General features: G+C 57.4%; 1 protein-coding gene across 1 annotated transcript in view; it reads left to right on the top strand.

Annotated features, from left to right (window-relative positions):
- Nucleotides 1-3,771: 3,771 nt before the first annotated feature.
- Nucleotides 3,772-18,766, top strand: part of RBPMS2 (RNA binding protein, mRNA processing factor 2) — a 29,007-nt gene continuing 14,012 nt past the window's right edge. Inside the window, exon 1 of the mRNA XM_084861607.1 lies at nucleotides 3,772-4,174. Coding sequence (XP_084717733.1) covers nucleotides 4,088-4,174 — 87 coding nt within the window. The 5' untranslated portion in view covers nucleotides 3,772-4,087. The remainder of the gene's footprint in view (nucleotides 4,175-18,766) is intronic.

Below are 18,766 nucleotides of genomic sequence, written 5' to 3' on the forward strand. Positions count from 1 at the left end.
TCTACTGGGGATGTGCCCACAACCAACGTACATGCCCTTGACCAGAATCGAACCTGGGACCTTTCAGTCCACAGGCCGACACTCTACAGCTGAGCCAAACCGGTTTCGGCTGGAATCAGAGATTTCTATTTCAGGGGCTGTGGCGGATACAAGGAGGAATAAGACAGTTGCTGCCTCCAATGTGCTTAAAGGCTGGTCACACATCTAGGAGGCTTTCTGAAGCAATTAGGATCCTCATATAAGGTGTTTCTCATGAAGGCAAAAGAGAATAAAACTGGAAATGATGCAAATGTCTAATAACAAAAGATATCAAATTATGGCACATTGCCCTAGCTAGTTTGGCTCAGTGGACTGAAGGGTCCCAGGTTTGATTCTGGTCAAGGACTCAGTTCCCAGTAAAGGGCATGCAGGAGGCAGCCGATCAATGATTCTCTCTCATCATTGATGTTTCTCTCTCCCTTTCTCTCTGAAATCAATTTAAAAAATATTTTAAAAAATTATGGCACATCTCAAGGGGGTTAACAATAATAAACAATCATGAGTGAACAATTTTTTAAAATGTTCATGACAAATTTAAGAGAGATTCTGAAACTATGCTCAGCACAGATCGCAAATTTATGCACAGACAAAAAGATTAGAAGGAAATATTAATAAATTGCTCTCTAGAAGGCAAATTGTTTCCTAAACTATTTTATAGCTCACAACTATTCAACCATGTGCATATATTGTTATCATCAGAAAAATAATAGATATTTTAAAATAATCACCAGCTTCATGTCATGAAAAAAATACAGCAATGGGGGGAGTGGGGTGTCAATGGTGGATCCTGTGCCATTTGTCACTTCTTTGGGCCTCAGCTTCCTCCTCTGTAAAATGGAAACCTGAAGATGCCCTTCCTCTTTTTTTTTTTTTTTTTTTAATATTTTTTTATTGATTTTTTACAGAGAGGAAGGTAAAGGGATAGAGAGTTAGAAACATCCATGAGAGAGAGACATCCATCAGCTGCCTCCTGCACAACCCTTACTGGAGATGTGCCCGCAACCAATGTACATGCCCTTGACCGGAATCGAACCTGGGACCTTTCAGTCCGCAGGCCGATGCTCTATCCACTGAGCCACACCGGTTTTGGCTGCCCTTCCTCTTTGAAAAATTCCCAACTAACAGGATGCTTGAGTTTAGAAAACTGGCTAGGCTTCTCCAGCTGGCAATAAATAAATAAATAAATAAATAAATTAAATAAATAAATAGAGCTGAACTGAAGCAGGAATTTGAGGGAAGTGAGGGTTTGGATTGATAAGGCTGGAAAAGCAGAGAGGAAAGAAAAGGGGAGGAGGAGGGAGAGGAGGAATAATCTTGCGGGACAGAGCTGGTGGTGTGCCTGCTGGGAAGATCCAGGGCAGGGGTGGGGGCGGTAATGCTAGGTGGACTGAGGCTTATGAAGGATGGTCAGGATAGCCACAGGCTCACAAAGTTGGCTCCATCTGGAGGTGCCAGAGGCTGGAAGTAGCTAAAAACTGGGGGTAAAATGAAGCACTTCTCATGGAATGGCAGAGCCTGCTTCCTAAGGGAGGCAGTTTCTCTCACATTAGAGCCTGAACCTATTGTTCACAGTGGAAGGGGGGGGGGGAGGGAAGAAACCATGGTGCTTCTGGCCTACCCACCAGCAAGCACATAGTAGGTGCTCAACAATGACTTACTGGAAGAATATGTCTTTGGGAAAGAAAGTGCCTATTTCTAGGTCTCAATTTACTTAACTGTGAAGTGGCAGACTAGGGAGATTAAGATTTGTTGCGGAGCCCTAGCTGGTTTTGCTCAGTGGATAGAGCGTCAGCCTGTGGACTGAAGTGTTTCAGGGTTCGATTCCAGTCAAGGGCACATGGCAGGGTTGCTGGCTCCATCCCCAGTAAGGATGTGCAGGAGGCAAACGATCAATGATTCTCATCCTTGTTGTTTTTAACACTCTCTTCCTCGCCTGTCTGAAATCAATAAGAACATATATATATATATATATATATATATATATATATTTTTTTTTTTTTAAATATATATTTTTATTGATATTTTACAGAGAGGAAAGGAGAGGGATAGAGAGCTAGAAACATTGACCAGCTGCCTCCTGCATACCCCATATCAGGGATGTGCCCGTAACCACTGTACATGCCCTTGACCAGAATCGAACCTGGGACCCTTCAGTCGGCAGGCCGACGCTCTATCCACTGAGCCAAACCGGTTTCGGCAAGAATATATATTTTTTAAAAAGACTTGTTGCGGAGACTAAGTCAGGAACGTCGTAGACATCACCCTAAGACTCGCCCGTGGTAGCCCAGCCTCACTTAGCAGGTGGGCAGCGTGAGGCTCCGGAGGGCTGAGCCGCTGGTCTGGGGGCTGGGATCCTAACTGGTTTGCCTGCCCGCCCAACTTCGCTCCCCCGACCCAGCGCGTCGCGTCCAACGTTACAACCCAGGTGCGGGGACCGGGTTTGCCCGGGAAAGGGAACGGAAACGAGGTGCAGAGAGGCAAACCACGCTGGGCAACGCCGGGTCCGGATCCGGTCCCGCTGGTCTCTCCCGTTCCCACAGGGCCTCCGCCGGGGCTCCCCCGGTCGCCGCTCGCGCTCAGAGCCAGGGGCGCCGGGAGGCCCGGTCCTGGGGCGGCTCCCTGGGCTCGGGCGGCAGCGCTCCCAGAGCGCACCGCGGAGGGGGGCCCGGTTTTCACCGGGAGGCGGCGGGGCCGGCCTCAGTCCCGGCGGGTTTTCCAAAGTCGGAGGAAAACCCTCCCAGGCCGCGCCCTGGAGACCGGGGCGGGTCACCGCGCCGCGCCCCCGCCGCAGGTGGCTCTCCCTCCCCGGCGCCCCGGGCTCCGAACCGGAGGGGAAAGGGGTGTGAGTGGGGGAGGGAGAGGAAAGGGATGAAAGCTGCCGTGAGAGAGGACCCAAAAGCTGGAGGGTGGGAGGAGGGAGAGGAGGGGCGAACGAAACCTCCCCGGCCATGGAGGCACCCCCTTTTGGAGCTTGTAACCATTTGGACCCTAAAGGCTCGCTTTCCCGCCCGTCCGGTCGGTGACCGGGATGGGGAAGGGAGCGGGCGACCCTGAGTCCCACCCTCGCGGCTGGAAGCCCGAGGCCAGAGGGGAAGTGATTTCCTCAAAGTCACGCCGCCCCTCTGCGCGCAGCCCGGGCCGGAGCCCAGGTGTCCGCGCACCCCCCGCCGTCTCCCCGGAACCCCGCGCCCGGCGCCCTGCGCTCCTGGGAGCGCGGACCAGGTCTGGGCGCTGGATTTTAGGGTGACACGGGCGCACCGGGCCCTCTAATCCCGGGTCAGGGCAGGAGCGGAGCCTCCTTCCTGAAGCCGGTGACTCGGAGTCCAGCTGTGGGAGCCCCCACGTGGGGCCGCGGGGGCGGGGAGGGCGAGGGGCGGAGGGGCGCCGGGTGCGCCGCACCCGCTCCGCCGCCCGCGGGCCGGGGCAGCGCGGCCCCTTTAAGAAAGTTCGCCGGGCAAGTTCATCCAAGTTTAAAAACTTTGGTGGAGAAAGGAGAAGGGGGAAGATGAGAGCCGGAGAGACAACGAGAGAGAAAGAGGAGGAAAGCCCCGCCGAGGGCGAGCGCGCCGCGGCCCGGCCGGGGCGAGCCCGCAGCGGGCGGCGGCGATTGGCTGCGCGTTCCCCCGGAGACGGCGCGGGGGGCGGGGGGCTGGCCCGGCCCCAGCTGAGGCCGGTTCCGGCCCCCGCCCCCGCCCCCGGCGCCCGCCCCCTCCCCCGGCGCCCGCCCCCCGCCGCCGCCGCCGCCGCGGGCGCACTCGGCGGTCGCAGTGAAAAGGCGGAGGCGGCGGCCGCTCCGGCTCGGCTCCGCGCGCAGTGCCTCCCCCGCCGCACCCCCTCCACGCCGCCCGCACCCGCCAAACTTGATGTGACCCCGGCCCGACGCGGCGGCCGCCCCTCTCACCGCCCCGCGCGCCCCCACCGCCACCCCACCCCGCCCCGCACCCCGGAGCGCACCGCTCACCGCGCCCCTCCCACCCCCTCGCCTGGGCCGGCGCCGCGCTCGCCCTCCGCGCTCCCTTCCTCTCCGCACCCCCCGCCCCCCCGCACCATGAGCAACCTGAAGCCGGACGACGAGCACAGCACCGGCACCGGCACCGGCACGGGCACGGGCTCCGGCGGCGCCCTGGAGGAGGAGGTGGGTCTGCGCCCCGGGACCGGCCGGGGGAAGCGCGCGGAGGTGGGCGGGAGGGAGGGCGCGCCCGGCCGGTCCGGCCATCGCTCCCGGAGCCTTCCCGCCGCTGCCCTTCGGCCGGGGAGGAGCAGCCCGTGTCCGGCGGGCGGGAGCGCACGGCCCGGACGGCCCCGCCGGGCGGGCATTGTCTCCCCGCCCTCCCGGGCTCGGGGCGGGCCGTGCGCCGGCCGCCGGCCGTGCGTCCCGCGGGGGGCGAGCGGCACCCGCCGCCCCGCGCCTCCCGGTGCCTCTGCCCGCGCGCCCCTCGCCCTCCACTCCCGGCCCCACTCGCTGCCTCTCCCCGGCGCCTCCGCGTGGCCGGGACTCCCACCGCGGCGGGAAGGAACGGAGCGGGGTTAGCTCGGCGGGAGGGCGGGCGGCACCGTCCATGCCCTCTCCACCCTGACCCTCCCCGTGACCTTGGAGGCCTGGGGCAGCCGCCGGCACCTGGAGTCACCGGAGCTGTGGTGGCGGCGGCGCGTGGACCGGCTTCCCTCCCAGCCCCAGAACCCGGGCTTTGGCGGCCAAGAGGGCAGCCGGCAGTTAATTAAGAGTTGGGAAGGAGATGCCTGAAGACACTTCCCCGTTCTCCTCCCTTCGGTTCCGCCCAGGCAGCCAGGCGAGGACCCCGGAGCTGGCCTGGATGGATTCCGAAAGTAGAGGCGCCCGTTAGCTGGCCCACCGACCATGTGCTAAGACTTGGGAGTAGGAGGTGGCTTCGTGGAATCTCCCGCAGCTGGGTGGTGAATGGGATCGTGAAATCAGGGAGGATGTGTGTGTGGGGGGTGAGGTGGTGGAAATAGCTCTCAGTGGATGGGGACCAGGAGCTGGGCCACAAAGACAAAAGCTGGTGTAGACAGGGGACAGTGTTTGCAGCTCCCCTGAAGGGCCTCGGCCTCTGCTGTGTCACGCCAGGGCCAAGAGACCCTTCCTGCCCCACCCTGCCATGCTCTTGCCCAGGAAACCAAGGACCAGTTATCCATCCTGAGCTCCCTTCCCCTGGTCTGGGGGAGAAACCGCAGAGCCCCTTAGTGGGGGCTGGTGTTGCTACACCCTCCCCCCCTCCATTCCAGGGATGTTGCCGCTGGCCTGGCCGTGCTATAGGTTTGGTGCAGAATGGCGGCCACAGCCCCACTGCTGGGCTGGGCTCCTCAGAGTGGGAGGGATGGTGGGAGGGTCACACTGCCAGCTCCCACTCTTAGCAATTCAGAGCCTGCTGCCAGTCCCAGTCCACCAATGGCGTGACATCTTGAGAATCTAGGTCTAAATTCTGCTTTTTTTTTTTTTTTTTGGAGCAGGGAGGGGGGAAGCAGGATCCACAACTCTTCACTCTGTGGCAAGGGAGGGCCTGACATGTGTCCACTCGTGTGGTGTGGGCTCTGGTGTGGTGCAGTTGTTTTGGCTCCTGAAGGTCTTGTCCTCCTTGGATCTTGATGCCCACAGGTCTTGGCGTTTTTGGACCTTAACCCCATCCTGACTCTACCTGGTGGTTCAGAATCTCCCCCTTTGAGCTGGGGGAGGGTGCCAGGGTTTGCTGGTGCGTGGGGCCTCTGCTTGGCCTTCGGGTGGGCTGCAATGGAGGGAGAGAATCTGTCTCCTACAGAGCTGGACAAGGACCCAGAAGGCCACTTCTGCTAGAGGGTTGACTTAAGCCGGGACCTCACACTGCCCACGAGGCTGGGCTAACCCTCAGACCTACCCCTTTGAAGTGGGAAGGGTGAACCGCGTGGCCAGGCTAGTCTTGGAGAAAACATTTCAGGTATTGGTCACCTTTTCTAAGTGCTTTTTCTGAGAGAGAGGGCAGAATCCTCAAGAAGTGGGATCCTTGCTGCTCCTTGGGAGTGGGGCTGGCCGCAGCACCACAGGGGTCAGAGAGCCAGTGCAGCTGGTGTTTGCGGAGGGCCCTGTCAAAGATCTAAAATAGGGGTGTCGAACTCAATCAGAGAAGGGGCCAAAATCTAAAATCCAGCCTAAATCGCGGGCCGAATGGTTTACTGAACAGTCATAAACTGACAATGTCATAAACTGACAGCGGAGTGCAGTGATGACAGCGCGGTGCAGGCCACATTGCAAGGCCTGGCGAGCTGGATTTGGCCCTCGGGCCTTGTGTTTGACACATGTGATCTAAAACGAAGAGCTCTGGGGATCTCCTGGAGCCCAGTGTCTGCCTGGTCAGGGAAGCACAAGGAGTGGCCCCCATCCCCAATTAGCCTTCTGAACAGAGACGGGGCCGAGAGCTTTCTTGCTGGGGTTCCATCTTACAATAGAATGGTGGGTTGAGCTGGAACTGGACTCCTTTCCCTTTAGCTTAGATGCCCCCTAGGCGGTTAGTTCTGCTACCCCTCAGAGCCACCCCTGAGGAATCTGCATGAGTAGTAGGGTTTATTCTCATCGCTCACCTAGGCTGGCTCTTCCCAGCTGACTATGGAGGTTAACTAAAGCAACCCTAGAAAATCAAGGCATCCTACTTGGCCCACATAGTACCTCAAATCCTAACGGTGTTAGATCCCTGGAGAAGGGTGCACTATCATGGTTCCTGGATGGGGATTCAGTGGGGCTGCTCATCTTTGCGTAGCCTTGATTCTTGGACAACTGCTTTGTCTTTATAGCCTGGGCTCTCCCTGCCCACCTTACCCATGGGGCCTTCATCCATGTCATAAATATAAGGTTCCTTTTCTGGGATGAGGGTCAGGAATATAGGTGAAAGATCACAGACTGGGGGGTCAGGAGGATTTGTTTGCCAGCCAGTGAGGGGATGTTGAATACAATGGTATATAAATAAGGGGATATGAGCAAGTGATAGGGTGGTGCCACTGAGAAGTTACGAGGTCTGCCCTCCCTGAGACGTGGCTGAGTAAGAGGTTGTTAGGCCAGTAAGGGTGGGAAAGGCATTCCAAAAAGAGAGAATCCTATATAATAAAAGCCTAATATGCAGCTTGGGCAGTAGATTGACCGGTAGTTCAACTGCTCGCTATGATGTGCACTGACCACCAGGGGGTGGTAGAGTGCTGGAGGTGCTGCTGGCCTTGATGGGCCCCAAGGAGAGCAGGACCAGGATCGTGGTGGGATGGTGGAGCAGGAGAGTGGGCAGTGCCAGGCCAAGACAGGTGCGAACGGGACCCGATTGCCTGCTGATTGCCCCACAGACAGCAACCAGTGATGGGGGGCGGGGCCGCTGCCCAGCTCCCAGGTACTGAGGGAGTACAGTGGGGGGGGGGGCGCCCCCTCCCCCACACACAGATAGCCCTGCAGACTGCAACCAGCTGTGGCATCGGTGGGAGGGGGGTGGAGGGCCCAGCCCAGATCTGTTGCCCACACAGGCGGGATGGTGGAGCAGGTGAGAGGGTGGCACCTGACTGAGGCGTGGTGCCAGGCAGAGCTGCGAGGCTGGGTCGTGAGCTGGGGCCTGATCTCCACAGGCCACCCTGGGAGACCCCCACCCATGCACGAATTCATGCACTGGGCCTCTAGTAGCAGGTGTAAAAGTGGAGGTTGATTGTGGAACCACAGGGTTTGCTTGGGTGACCACCAGAAGTTTGCCATATTGCAGCATTATTGGGGGCACATTGTGCTCAATGCAAGCTTCAGGGGACTTTGGCATTTTTCTGCCTCCAGGGAAGGAGATGTGTTACCCTTGGAAAGCTCGGGAGAGCAGGAGGGATTAAGGGGAGGGTCTGAAGGGGAAGAGCTACGTGTCGGTCTCAATACTCTCCCCCAGACAGGCCATGCGTGGTGCCCAAGCTCTGGAAGCTGCGGGAACACAGCACATGAAGCCTGCTCAGGACTGGCTCCACCTCAGACCCAAACACGTCCCGTTTTAGGGATTCCTGAGGGATGGCTGGGTAGTACAGTGTTTCTGGGGAGAGGTGTGTGTGGTTTGTAAACATTCTGTTTTGAAAATTTAAACTACTCTCATAACACAAGGCAATATTATGTTACAGTAATTAGCCATTGGGGGCCGCCTAAGGGAAGGGTAGAATTCGGAATCTTGGGTTGGGGTGGTTTGAGTTTCCAAAAATGGTTGCTGCTGTTGTTTTCGTAGTTAAAGACATTTTTATGTTAGCCTAATGGTAAATTATAGGAAGACCGATTGATGGCAGCTAAGGGGTGACAATTTGACTTGAGGGCCTTGGTCTCTTGCTGTTCTCTCACCCCCATCTTGTCCATTGTGTTTACTGTGGCTGGGTCCAGGTCTGGTACCTCTGGGTCCATCATGTGTCCTCCAGGGGCCTCGTAAGAGCCAGCCACATCCCCTGCCCCTGGCAGGACGTCCAGAGTTAGCACAGGTGCCTGTGAAGGAATTCTGGGTCCAGCGTGCAACTTGGGCACCTCCCTGGGTTTGTTTTTTTCTCTGCCATCAAAAGATTTGACAGAGTCTGGGACTTCTGGGTGCTCTGTCTGCAGGCTTTTATTGGTGTAAGGTAGTGGTCGGCAAACTCATTAGTCAACAGAGCCAAATATCAACAGTACGACCATTGGAATTTCTTCTGAGAGCCAAAAACCGACTTCTGCGCATGGGCCACGAAGTTTCAATCGCACCGTACGTGCGCACCTGCATGTGGTATTTTGTGGAAGAGCCGCACTCAAGGGGCCAAAGAGCCGCATGTGGCTCGCGAGCAGCAGTTTGCCGACCACTGGTTTAAGGGAAGGGAGGCATCCATGCTTCTGGGCTTTCCCCTGGAGACAGGGCCCAGGCGAGTGGATTCAGGCCGATTCCAGATCAGGCTCTCCTTCCTGGGTGTTGTGGATGTGTCTGTCGCCTCTGCTCAGATAACCTGTGGGAGAGGCCGTTCTAATAATAGGGAGCCCGTATGGCGTGTCTGTCGTGCCAGGCGTTGCTCTAAGCACGTTACCATTTGAACTCCTTCAACTCTTACCACAGCCTGTGACTCGCTTACATCATCATCGCCGTTTCATAAACGAGGAGTGGACACAGAGGTTAGATAACGCGCACGCAGCTCGGGAGTGGGTGAGCTGGGATTTGAACCCAGAGTTTCTCCTCACCACACTGTGCCTGCGGTTCTGTGATGAGGGTTTTTGGTGAGGCTTGGGGGGCAGGGCGAGTAAAAGCCTTGCAACTAAAGTTCTTGAAGCCTGAGCTTTGGGTGATGCCAGGGTCTCCATAGAAGCTCAGAGACGGCCCACGCTCGTTCCCTTTGCGTCCCAGGGACGGGTGAGGGGAGCTGCTGGCCCCTGCAGGGGGAATGTTTTATCACAGATATTGTTTAGAATTGCCATCTCAAGATAATACAAACCAGGCCACGACATCTTTAGTTTCCAGTTCTCTGCAGTTTGCTGACTGCCTTCACACACCCTTGGTACTCTGTGGCATCTTTTTTTTATTATTATTATTGATTTTTTTACAGAGAGGAAGGGAGAGAGAGAGAGTTAGAAACATCTATCAGCTGCCTCCTGCACCCCCCCCACTGGGGATATGCCCGAAACCAAGGTACATGCCCTTGACCAGAATCGAACCTGGGACCCTTCAGTCCGCAGGCAGATGCTCTATCCACTGAGCCAAACTGGTCTCAGTGCTAAAGAAACCATGCTTGCTCTAGAGTGACTGCCTGTCAGCTGCAGGGGGTTGGGATGGGGGAAGACAGTACTCTCTTGGTTCCCCTTATCTTCTCCTTCCCTAAACACTGACAGCCTGCCTGGGTTGCCCCAGTAAGAGCCGGCTTCTGAACCTCATTCAGTGTTTGCACATCTGACGACTCCTCCCCATCTTCAGTGGGCAGCTGGCGACCACTGTAGATAGAGGCGAGGCGCGGACCTGCAGGATGCCGAGCCTTTGGCTCTCAGGCTTTGCACTGGACCTCCAGGCGGTCCTGAGAGGTGGAGAAGAGGAGGAGCCTGCGTGCCGCCCACCTCTCGTTATTCAGAGCTGAAGGAGCGTGCTAGCATCCCCCGCCGTCCCCTGACCGTGGCTGCCTCCGAAGGCCCTCACGCCCCTGGCAAAGCCGTGTGGCGGTGGCAGGGCCCGTCCCCATCAGGAACCACGCTGCTGTGAGGTGGGAATGTAGATGAGAGTAGAGGCTTCGTGTGCCGGAACCCTGTGTGTGCCCAGGGACCAGCACAGGCTCCTCGGCTTTCTGCTGCTCCCTCTATTCCGTCCCTGGACGGAAAGAATAAGGTTGTCTCCAGGATGTGCCGAGGCTGAACAGGCGGCAGTGCTGGCGGGTCCTCCCTTCCTGAAGACAGCCCACGGGTGGATCCATCTGTGCGGGGGGCCTCTGGAGTGTAGCGGGGGATGTGCGTAGTGGGAGGGTCTGCCGAGGCCCATCTGCCATGGCCTTTGGTCATTTATGGCTGACTGAGCGGAAGCTGGTGGCTGTCACAAGTCATCAAGGCCACCTGCACATTGGACTCCCAGGGAGATAGGATAGGGCCTGACCTGGACCAGGCATGGGACATGTGTCTGCAACATCTAGCTCTTCTTGGGAAGAGTCAACCCCTCCCCCCCTTCCCAAATGGGCTTTTACCGGGGTGGGGGTAGGGAGTCAGAAGAGGTTATTGGAATTGCGCCTCCAACCATTTTTGAGATCCCTTTTCGCTGTGAAGGCGGAGACGAACTGCCCAGACTGGCCCTGTCCTCGATGGATAGCTGTCATATCCAGGCCCCGCTGGGATGGAGGGGTCCTGATGTGTGTGTGACGGGGGAGCTCCGACCAGAAGGCAGCTGCCATCCCTGAATAGAGATCCTCTCTCAACAGGAGCATTCCGCTAGGAAACATCTCTTGTCAGGCATCATCTGCCTCAGTCAGATGACGGGCAGTGTGTTGGGCTTAGTGTTGTGCTCCCAGCACGGCCTGTTCACGCTGAAATAACATCACATGGTTTAAGGGTTAGAGGTATTGATTTGGAGCTGGGGTGGGGGTGGGGGGTAAGATTCCTTAGGCCAAAGCTTGGAGTCTGCGGGGTGGTGTGTGACCTTGGTACCAAAAACAGGGGACAAGCGGTAGGTCTGCATTGGCCAACCACACAGCACCGGGAGGGATGGGAGGTGTACGGTGCCGAAGGGGAGGGAGCCTCCCCTGTGGGCCCTCCATTCTGGAAGCCCTGTGAGCCTGCCCCTCGGAAAGCCTTGGACCCCGGCTCTGTCTGGCATCGAGTGGAAAGCGGGCGCCTGGACATAGCACTGGGTCGTCTGCATGGCACAGTTCATACTGTTTGGTCTGGTTCCCTAGATCAGGGGTCCTCAAACTTTTTAAAGTGGGGGCCAGATCACGGTCCCTCAGAGAGCTGGAGGGCTGGACTATATGAACTACTAATTCCTACTGTAACACCTTGGCTGCGCTCACTGCCCAAAAAACCTGGCGGGCAGGATCAGACTCCTCTGCGGGCCGCATGTGGCCCGCGGGCCGTAGTTTGAAGACCCCTGCAGATGAAGTATAGAGGCTGGTGCTCACAACAGGTGTGCTTCTAAGACGGTAAGCCTGTTCCTGGAGCTAGAATTAGCTTGGGGTGTGAGGTCTAAAGTCTTATTGAACACTTTATACAAGCCATCCCAACAATATATATATATATTTTCATGCTCTCCCTTTAGAGAACTTTATTATTATTATTATTATTACTATTATTATTGATTTTTACAGAGAGGAAGAGAGAGTGAGAGTTAGAAACATCAGTGAGAGGGAATCATTGATCAGCTGCCTCTTGCACACCCCCTACTTGGGATGTGCCCGCAACCAATGTACATGCCCTTGACCGGAATCGAACCTGGGACCTTTCAGTTCGCAGGCTGATGCTCTATCCACTGAGCCAAACCGGTTTCGGCTAGAGAACTTTTATCATCCCCGCTTGGTTCCCCACCCCAACACACACACACACACACACACACACACACACACACACACAGTCCTGGACACACTGCAGGCTAGAGGGGAAGAGCCCCAACTTCCCAGGAGCCTGGACTTGACCCCTAGCTCTGCTGCTGGCTGGCCAGGCACCTGATCCGTGAGCTGGTTTCCCCGTCCATGAAATGGGCCAGTACCACGCTTGCCTATCACACAGAAGGACTGCCAGGCTCATGTGCCAATGGTAAGCGTGAAAAAGCTAGAAACCATAACGTGCCGCCCACAGGGGGCCTGGAGCCAAGCCCTGATAATAAGTGATGCGGGCTGCAGTTAGCAGGGGCAAGCGACGCTGGGACAGGCCCTGAGCCTGGGACCTTTCACGCCAGACCTGGCTGTCCGAGGGCATTGCTGGCGTCCTGGCCCGGAGCCCCTCGGAGGAAACGAGGGAGCACTGGGGCTGCGGGAGCATGTGCGTCCAGGCCCCCGTTCGCCGGCTGGCTGTGTCTGCGCGCTCTTCAGTCCCATGCTGTGGTTCAGCCCTTATAAGTCCTGGCTCCGCGGGCCATGTCGCCACATTCCATCCACCTCTCGTCAAGTGGCCTCGCTCAGAGGGACTTCTCTGCCCCGGGAGGGGTAAGAGCGACCTGCCCGTGCCAAGCCTAAGCATGGAGCCCAGCCCCCACCCTACCCCCTCACACAGACACAGAAGAAAAGTCCCAGCCAGGCGATCTCTGCCTGGGAGGGTGTGACTGCTCTGAGCTTTCTGTCGGGCAGCCCCGATATCGCTCCAGCAGAGACCCGTCTCCAGCCCCCAGGCTCAACGTGGCCAGGGCCTGGCTCTGACTGCTGCTCTCCTCCCCTCTCCTTCGCCAGCCCCTTCCTCGCCACTTTCTTTGTTTCCCTGCGGACAGAGGGAATGTGTTTAAACTCTGAGCAAACGGAGGACACCTGTTTCCCGGGTACCTTAGCAGGCGGGGTGTGAAGGACCCTAAGGCCAGCCCACCCCTCTCCTGTGTGCCCAGGCCGTGAGGAAGGCCAGGAAGCCACCTGACTGGCTGGGACTCTAACCCAAGCTCCCCGACAGTGGGGTTGAGACAGTGTGCAGGTCTGGTCAGCAGTTGTTTGCTGAGCAGGAGGCTGGACCCGAGTCCCCTGCCTTGATTCTCAGAGGGGTCTCTTTTCCCTTGGAGAAGCCAGAGCTGGGTGTGGGGATGGCTCGGACAATTTCAAAAAGGACCTTCACTATCTTTATATCAGGAAAGCTGTCATCTGTGTACAGTGCAGGCTGCAGGCAGCTCATAAACCGTGTGAACTGGCCGGCGGGGGTGGGGGCGGGGTTGAGGCTTCCTGGAGCTGCAAGAGCCCAGCTGCCCTGTCCAAGGTGTTCGAGCGGCTTCCCATCCCCCCACCTCCCCTAGTGAACGGGGCACAGGGCTCTGCACTCAGTGGCTGGGAGTTGGCAGTCTGGCAGTTTTCCCCTTGACCTCCCTCTAATTCACTCTGTTCGGATTAACCGCGGGATCGTCCAGCGGGACCCCCAATGAGCCTTCCTTGAGGAGCTGTCTCTGCCCTGAAGGCCATCTACCGATTCCTGGGTGCCCAGGGCCGCCCCCCCTGGGGTCTGAGCGGGCTGGCCGTGTGAAATCCGCGTGTGCAGGAGAGCGTTGGCTGGTGAGCACCTGGGGACGCTGGCTCCGCTTCTGATGTGCTCGGTGACCGTGAGCAGCTCGCCGGACCCCAGGGCCTTGGTTTCCTCGTCTAAAAATAAGGTTTCTTCCAGCCCCGATAGCCAGCATTTCGGTCGCCGCCGAGGGCTGGGAGCTGGGAAGGATGTGGGAGGAGCTTAGGAGAGGCTTGTTTTTCCCTTTTCGGATTCCGCCCCCCTTCCCCAAGGGGTGTTTTCCATCCAGATGACACGGGAGAGCGCCGAGGCAGCCGGGAGGCGGGGTCTCGGAGCAAGCGCATTGCTTGAACATTTTGATGGAGTGGACAGTTAGAACAGTTTTTCCTTTCCGGGAGGAATTCTAACTTCAGAGGTGCTAAGGGGTTGCTGCAAAGAATCAATTTTCAAACACGGTCTTTATCTCTTTGGTAGAATGTTTCTGTTGCCCGGGCCAGGTTTCCCGAGTGTGTCTTTCCCCGAATCCCAGCCTGTGCGGCAGGGATTTGCCTAGAAGGCAGGAGTCCGACACCCAGGGGCATTTATTTGGGAGTGGGGTGGGGAAGCGGGGGGAGTGGCCCAGCAGTCTTTGTGGAGAAAGGTTTGCCCTCCAGGCAGGTGGACCTGGAGTCCCGGCTGCAGTCTCGGAGAGGTGACCAGGCCGAGGTGGGAAGAAGGCTGTGGTGTCCTTCAGAATCAGAAGATAAGAGGGTCTCTTGCCCAGGGGCATGCTGCTGGTTTTGAAAGCCGAGTCGAGCCTTTCCATCGCTAATCAAAGCTGGAACTTGGGGAGCACCTGGCCACAACACCCTACTGCCGCCCTTCGCTGGGGAGTTGTATGTTTAATGCCGAGAATGAGGGAGGTCTTCTGTGTCCAGAGGTTGGGACACGTTAGAGCTCTGAGCCCTCAGCATCTGGTAAGAGCGGAGTGGCCAGCCTGGCCTCTGGCTGAGTGGGAGACCCCTACTGACCCCGTATTCCAGTCCCGTCCCACACGGGGGCTTTGTGTGTAGAACGCCCACCTCCTCCTGCTCCCCTGCCAGCCCCTTCCCTTAATTCCTGCAGGGTCCCCCTGAGCTTGGCCCGAGACCTGAGCAGCCACTGTCGAGGGAGCTGGCCTGGCCTGCGGACACCTGAATGACAGGGCTGCCCATCAGAGAGCAGAGGCAAGAGAGCTGTACACACACACACACACACACACACACACACACACACCCCGGCAGAGCGAGATTGATGGAAGGCCTGTCTGGAAGCCTGACTGTGCTCTGCTCTGAGGCCGAGGCCTCGGGTGTGTTATCACCTTGCGCCTGAAGGCTTTTGTTTCCTTTCATTTTTATCTGGAGATCTTTAAGCAGATTTTGGTTTGTCTGGTAGAAGAACACCTCCGGCACATAGATGTGAGTTTATCAGAGCTCCTTCTTCCCGCTTCCCTTTTCCCTGTACCACCTTAAGCTTTGCCTCTGTGCTGGAGAGGGCTGGAGAGGAGGGGAAAGCCCAGGTGATGACCTGCAGGCCCCTTCCTGTCACCCAGGAAAGGACTGGGCCGCCCGGGAGCCTGGTCCTCTGTCTTGCTGGGCTTAGAAAGAGCAGCCGAGAGGCTCCTTGTGGGAGGGACATCCCCATCCCAGGGGCCCCACGAACAAGGCTGAGGATGGGGGCCACCCGTTCCTGTGCCTCTCAGGTAATGCCCTTCGCCCTTCCCTGAACCACTGGGAGTGAGATTCAGGGACCATCGGTACAGGAGGTGAGGCGTGGCCAAGAGAGGAACCCTTAGGCACCCTAGATCCATCTCCAGCTGGAGGGAAAGAGCCCAGGAACCCACAGCAGAGACCTACAGCCCCAGGAAGTCTACTAACCAGTGACAGTCTGTGGGCTTACCCAAGGGGCTGGACTGCCCTGCCCCCTCACTCCAGCAGCTTCGGAGGAAGATGGGCGGCAGGACCTGCAGAAGGAAAGAGCTGCCTCTGGAGCCGCCAAAGCCTTGCTGGACAAGGGCCCGGCTGTGCCAAAAGGCCAGTGGGCTCCCCTCAGTGGGCCTGGTGCTGGCTGGGACCTCCAGCGAGGTGGAGCCTGCTCCCAACAGCCACGAGGGCCACACAGCCATGTCTGCGATGTCCTGTGTTTGGGCCACCTCTCTGGCCACGTTCTTTGTCCGTATGAAACGTGGCGCTTCCAGTGGGTTCCTCAGCAAGTTCCTCCTTCCTCGCTCTGCCCCATCCCTAGCATATCTTAGGGTAGGGGTGTCGAACTCAATCAGAGAAGGGGCCAAAATCTAAAATCCAGCCTAAATCGAGGGCCAAATGGTTTACTGAACAGTCATAAACTGACAATGTCATAAACTGACAGCGGAGTGCAGTGATGACAACGCGGTGCGGGCCACATTGCAAGGCCTGGCGGGCTGGATTTGGCTCGCGGGCCTTGTGTTTGACACATGTGTCTTAGGGCATGGCTGTGGTCTGCCATTGAAGATGGCCATTCTATTTTATATTTTAACATTTTTATTGATTTCAGAGAGAAAAGAAGAGGGGGAGAGAGAGAGATACATCAATGATGAGAGAGAATCATTGATGGGCTGCAGAAGGCTCCGGGGATTGAGCCCACCACCCCGGGCATGTGCCCTGAGCAGAATTTGAACCGTGACCTCCTGGTTTATAGATCGATTCTCAACCACCGCACCACGCTGGCCGGGCGAAGATGGCCATTTTAACAGGGCTGTGGTTGCCTTCCGAGTTTCAGGGCTGTGGTTGTGTGGGCACTTCTGGAGAAGGGCTGAGGTCCAGATGAGAAGGGCCAGGTAAACGAGTGTGGTGACTTCTAGGACCTGGGATTGTGGGAACCACCCTTTCTGCTCCTTCAAATATGAAGGCAGTTTTGTGTTGAATTCTTATAATAAATTCGTGGAATAGGCAGGCAGGACATGAGTTCTCTGATGGGTCTTTTCATCTTGGCATCAACCAGCTGTTGGTGTCTGCACCCACCTCAATGAGCCCAGTGAGGCTGGCACCAGCAGGTGGCATGGGAGTGGTCTCCACGGCCGGCCTGGGACACGGGGCTAGTGGACCAGGCCTTGGAGAATAACTGATTGTCTCTGTCCACCTCGCTTTGTTACCTTCCTCTTCTGAGCCTCAGTTTCCTCATCTGTAAAGTGAGGGTGTTGTAGGTCACCTCCATTGTGCCCTCACCTCAAATATTACCTCCCAGGGAAGGAGGAAAAGGAACCTGTGACGTCCTAAGATCATCTCACCCATGTTGCCAGCTCCAGACTGACCCGGACCCGACCCCTGTCTTGCTAGGCACTTTTTTTTTTTTTTTTTTTTTTAAACATATTTCATTGATTTTTTACAGAGAGGAGGAGAGAGGGATAGAGAGCTAGAAGCGTCGATGAGAGAAACATCGACCAGCTGCCTCTTGCACACCCCCTACCGGGGATGTGCCCGCAACCAAGGTACATGCCCTTGACTGGAATTGAACCTGGGACCTTCCAGTCCGCAGGCCGACGCTCTACCACTGAGCCAAACCGGTTTCGGCTCGCTAGGCACTTCTAAGTAAAAGGCTTGGGGTACCTGATAGGCGAGGTTTCCGTGCAGGGAACCACTGTGATCACAGGAGCCCCGCGTGAGCGTGCATTTTGTTGAGCCCCCCCGTGCCCGGCGTGGAGTGAGGCGAACTGTTCTCCTGGAGGTCGATGGTGTCCGTGTCACACAGATAGACAGCTTCGGAGCCAGGAAGCATCTTCCCCTCGCCAGGCCTGAGGCTGGGGTGCAGGCGGCGGCCTCACCGAAGCTGTTTGTGGTCTTTGCCATTTATGGCGTTACTCGGCCACGCTGGGCCACGTCTGCCCCGGCCTGGGAGCTTCTTTGGAAGGACCGAGGCCCCAGGGACCCTGCAGGTGCTGAGGCCTGGCGCTGGGAGCTCTGGAGGGTGGGAAAGGTTTGAGACGGGGCTCCCTTCTCTGGGGCTCTAGAGGCCAGGATAAACTCAGGCGGTGGAAACGATGTGAGGCAGGGGGTTCTGAGGGCCCTGAGGACTTCAGAGGAAGGAAGGGGGAGTGAGGAAGTAGAGGGGTGTGAGGGCTGGCCCGAGAGGCAGCACGGGCAGCAGCTGCTTTTGGTGCGCGGGGAGCTTGCTGGGGACCCGGAGGAGATGGGCTGTGCAGGACCAGAGGGAGCTGAAGCCGAAAGGCAGAGCGAGGGCTCTGAGACCTCTTCTCCTCTCAGCTTGGGGCTGAGCTCATGCTCCCCTCGCCCTTGCTTTGCCAGTTTCTTCTTCTTTTTTTAATTTTAAAAAAATATATATTTTATTGATTTTGTACAGAGAGGAAGGGAGAGAGATAGAAAGCTAGAAACATCGATGAGAGAGAGTCATCGACCAGCTGCCTCTTGCACACCCTCCACTGGGGATATGCCCGCAACCAAGGTACATGCCCTTGACCGGAATCGAACCCGGGTCCCTTCAGTCCCCAAGCCGAAGCTCTATCCATTGAGCCAAACCAGTCTCGGCGCCAGTTTCTTCTTGTTCTACCGTAGTGTCCCGGCTTTGCTGTCATCCTCAACGAGCCCCCAAGGAAGGGCTCCCGCATGGATGTGTGACAATCCTTTACCTCCCCACGAGCCTCATGAGGCCACCCACTGCTGTCCCCTCAGCTGGGCAGATTGCTGGTGACACCAAAGACCGAGTCAGGGCCCCCGGGGGAACTAAGCTGCATGAGCCCCTTGGGCCTCCGTTTCCCTGTCTGCCCAGAGGAGAGTCGGGGATCCCGCCATCTCCGGGGTGACTAAGATCAAGTAAGGACCTGAGAGAACCGTGAGGCCAGCTTTCCTGCGACCTAACCTCCCAGACTTCGGTGTCCCTGCAGAGGGTCTGTGACCTGGCAGATGGACCCGCCGCCTCGGCCGTAACTAACTGCCTTGGCCTCCTTTTGTTTCTGAGAGGCGGCCGGGGACAGGACGGGAGCGCGATTGTGGCCTTGTGAACACTTCAGAACCGAAATGATGGAAACCAGAAGAAAAGGGCTGGAAACATCCGGCCCGGAGGGAAGGCTGGAAACCGGGATCTGAGCTGGGAGGGAGGGAGGGAGGAAGGGAGGGAAAGATCCCCCTT

The sequence above is a fragment of the Pipistrellus hanaki genome (assembly GCF_964339955.1).
Source record: "Pipistrellus hanaki genome assembly, chromosome: 1".
Taxonomy (NCBI): Eukaryota; Metazoa; Chordata; class Mammalia; order Chiroptera; family Vespertilionidae; genus Pipistrellus; species Pipistrellus hanaki.